This window comes from Plasmodium fragile (assembly GCF_000956335.1).
Source record: "Plasmodium fragile strain nilgiri unplaced genomic scaffold supercont1.160, whole genome shotgun sequence".
Taxonomy (NCBI): Eukaryota; Apicomplexa; class Aconoidasida; order Haemosporida; family Plasmodiidae; genus Plasmodium; species Plasmodium fragile.
Genome location: NW_012192740.1, coordinates 12,033 through 15,928, shown reverse-complemented (window position 1 = coordinate 15,928; position 3,896 = coordinate 12,033). Strand labels below are relative to the sequence as shown.

General features: G+C 46.8%; 1 protein-coding gene across 1 annotated transcript; it reads right to left on the bottom strand.

The window, feature by feature from the left end:
- Positions 1–985: 985 nt before the first annotated feature.
- Positions 986–3,075, bottom strand: AK88_05566 (uncharacterized protein; the record flags this gene model as incomplete). Its single annotated transcript, XM_012483168.1, has 2 exons — positions 986–1,813; positions 1,894–3,075. 2 exons carry the CDS (start codon positions 3,073–3,075, stop codon positions 986–988), a joined length of 2,010 nt encoding a protein of 669 aa, XP_012338591.1.
- Between the last annotated feature and the right edge of the window lie 821 nt (positions 3,076–3,896).

Here is a 3,896-nt window from a genome sequence, read left to right as displayed (position 1 = left end):
AGCAGGACGCACCTAAAAAGGCAGGAGAATCCGAGAAACCGTAGACACCTAACACACTGACCGTGCCCGTAGAATCGTAAATACCGTCATTATTCTACTTTTGGTAAACAACATCAATGTTGTGGTATGATTCTACACATGTATGAGACAGACATTTTTCTGTATGATATCCTGTAAATTTTGTATGATACAGTGCATTCACAGTTTTGTAACGTGCATGTTGCAGTTCCATTTTGTACATTATAATATTGTTTGTACATTTTTCCGAATATACATAGTTTTTCGTATGCATATGTTGTACTGTTTGTTGATATAATGAGTTGTGCCTTGGTGTTAAAAGAAAGCAAACAAACTTTAGAGAAAAAAAAGAGTATGTCCTACTTCACTTTTATATGTGTATAATGCATACGTATTTTGTGTTCTATATATAATGGTTACCATAAGCCCAATATGCAATAGTAAGTACTTTCATAATGTATAAAATGTTTTTTAATTTTTCTGCTAACTCAAACAATTTGTGATGAACATCAGACATGTCTTCGAAGTTATAATTATTTCCACGACAACACTATCCTTCGTTACGACCGTATCCAGTGTAGAAACACCATGCTCCGCTATGACATCATCTACAGTGACAGCACTTGTCACGAGAACAACGTATACACCGCCTCTTCGTTATCCGCCTCTCAAATATTGTGGAGCAAAGTATCCACATATAAGCCCCTGATATCCATAAATTGCGTACACTCTACACTTATCCTCTCCGCTACCGCTGCCGTCCCGCTTCCATCGGCGCCACACACCTCGTCTCAAGTTAACGGTACGCTCCGCACTCGTCCTCGCCGTCGCCGCATACACAGACCTCGTCTACACTCATCCTCGTCGCCGCACATCTCGGCTCAACGAAGAGACTCGATGTGCTCCGCTTAACGAGGTGGTGGTGTTCCGCCGCGTGCGCGTGTTGTTGTTGGCGGCGGCATCCGTATCATCCGCGTGCCGTCTTATCGGTAGAGCCCGTATTCTTTGTACTAGTATTATTACCATTCGTACCTTCTTTTGTCTGTTTCTGAACGTGTTGCTCTACTTCTTTCTTCGCTTTCTCAAGTACCTCTGCTACTGCTGCTGTCATCTTTTTCTGTGCTGCCTTTATCTTCTCCTTCCCTACGTCGCTCACACTTTCCTTGATAGTTTTCCCTTCTGTGGCCCCCTTCTTTATATACTGTTCCCCCTGTGCCGCCTCATTAATATAATCTGTCCATTTTATTGTACACGGCATTGCCGGTTCCATTTGTGCTATTTCAGAACTTATGTTTCCTTCCTGCAGTAACCATTGTGATATGCGCAAATTTATGGCTGTGATATTCGTCTTATTTTCCCCGTACCCACACTCTGTGCACGTTTCCTCTATAACGCGTCCCCCCACTATCGGAGGTCCACTTTCGCCAGGAGTCTTCATGTTCCTAAATGTTTCCCATGCATACTCTATACCTCTCTTGGGTCCTCCCTGGTTCTTACAGTACATCTCTTTTAGTAAATGCCCCAAAACATGGGCCACCTCACATCTTAGCCTTGCGACCTCTTTATCTTTTTGTTGTTTACCCTGTGATTGATTTGCAAACCACAGTGCACCTGACATGATTCTGCATCTCATCATATCCGCCACTCTCTGTCCCTTATGGTATGCAGTGTCTACCATATCATTCCAACCTATATTATCACAGTTAGCACCGTGTGCGTCAAAGTCCTGATTCTTGTCCCCCAAATACTCAATAAACTCCCGCAGCACTGACTGCACCTTGTTCCAGTGTTCATCCTGCAGTTGGCACATGCAAATCACAAAAATAGTGATGTGCACATTCCACGTACATTGTGTGCCCAGGGGGGCATAAATACCTGCACATATTCATGCAACCTTATGAATAAATTATGCTTTCCTTCTATTCCTCTTTTTTCCTTTTCCATTCTTTGTTTACTTTTGCTTACAGTATACTGATACGCCACGTAGACTTCCTTGGGCGTGGACTCCAGTATTTTGTCTCCTAAACAATCGTCTGCTTTGGTCTTCTTCCCCGTCTCCTGCTGCCCTCCTGCGGCAGAACCAGCCTTACAACCACCACCAGCTGATGCCGTCGTCGTTGCCGGTGGTACCGGTTGCGCCGCTACTGGTTTGACAGCTGTAGCCGGCTTGACCGGTTGTGGTGGTGGTTCTGAGCCGGCCGCCGGTTTCGCAGCGGTTTGAACCGGTGCACTCTTTGCGCCTGCTGTATCTTTTGCTCCCGATGCCGTCACCTGCACAGTGCCTTCATCCCGCTTGTCCGCTGTTTTCTTCACTTGCTTCACCGTGTCCTCTATCTTCTTCTTAATGTTCTTCTCCATGTCACATTTGCCCCCGGGAATGCGTCCTGCCTTCATGTCCTGTAACAACTGTTTCACCCGCGGATAGAGACCACCTTCTGTCCAGTGATTTATTCTCTGCATGAGCGCAGAGTCGTGTGGTGTCTGCCCCGACTGTACATTGCACTTCTGTTCACTGTCCTCCACGTCCTGTTCTGCCCAAGCACACTTCTTCCCTGTGACGCGTGCACTTCCTGCGTGGCCTCCTACCAAACCGCTCTTCCATTGCTCCAGCTGATTCTTTATGCTTGGTCCAATACCACGTAATCCGAATATGGCCTCTCCATAGTTCCTGTCCTCACAAACCCCTGTACCATATTTTTGGTTCCCTGTAGTATCCGGTTTCCCCATTTCTTCCTTAACTTTCTTTATTACATCCCTGTGGTCATCAGTATTCGCATAGACCTGTAGTAACACCTCAGTGGCCAGTGTACACCGTAAATATTCCGTAAACCTATCGCCCCAACGTTGATCCACCTGTCTTTTTGTCCATGCACGATTCTTATAACTATATCCCTTTATGTATAGCATAACGCTCGCAATTTCATGGCACCTGCTTTTGCATGTAGCCACATTTGATTCCGCTCCGGTATATATACTTCCACAAATACCAGCGTTCTTGCCGCTATGTTGGTTGATGGACTGTGTTACTTCTGGGAAGATAATCTTGACCTCGCGCATTAATTGTGGCTGTAGATGGAAGAATCCATGTATGCGTGTGTACATCCGTTATTCCCCTCTACCCTTAAATGCATGTGCATTTAACCACAGCTCTTTTCAGATGCATGCAGTCTCCGTGAACTGTATCTGTGGTGAGCATGCCTGCCGTACGTTACGACACTTATATAAATAGTCGACGCACACATACAGTTTCCACATTCCCATGTATATATATTGCTCTGCAAGGTGCACTATTGCCCGGCGTCAGGAATTTTGTGTACAATGTAACTTACACAATATTCGTGTCCGTTCTTTATCTGCCTGTGCGTTAGATAATGCTCCCATGCCCCTAGAAAGGGCAGTATGTGCTGGTCATTTTCGCGGAGCATATTGAACACAGTTTATTGCGCTTCTTAAAAAAAGTACGACGACGACTACTACTACTACGATTACTACTACTACTACTACTGCTGCACACCGCTCAATAACAACAACAACAAGCAAAAATATACACACACCCCGTTCTGCGTCAACGCCTCTCCGTCACCGCAGTCTCCCGTCAACGCCTCTCCCGCCAACGCCTGTCCCGTCACCGCGTCTCCGTCAACCCCGTCTCCGTCAACCCCGTCTCCGTGTACGATTCTCCGTCACCGCCGTCTCCCGTCAACGCCTCTCCGTCAACGCCGCTCGCGTGAAGGCCTCTCCGTCACCGCGTTCTCCGTGAACGCTTCGCTGCGTCACCCCGTCTGCGTCACGCTTCTTCCGTGAACGCCTCTCCCGTCAACGCTTCTCCCGTCAACTCCTCTTCCGTCAACGCTTCTCCCGTCAACGATTCTCCGTCA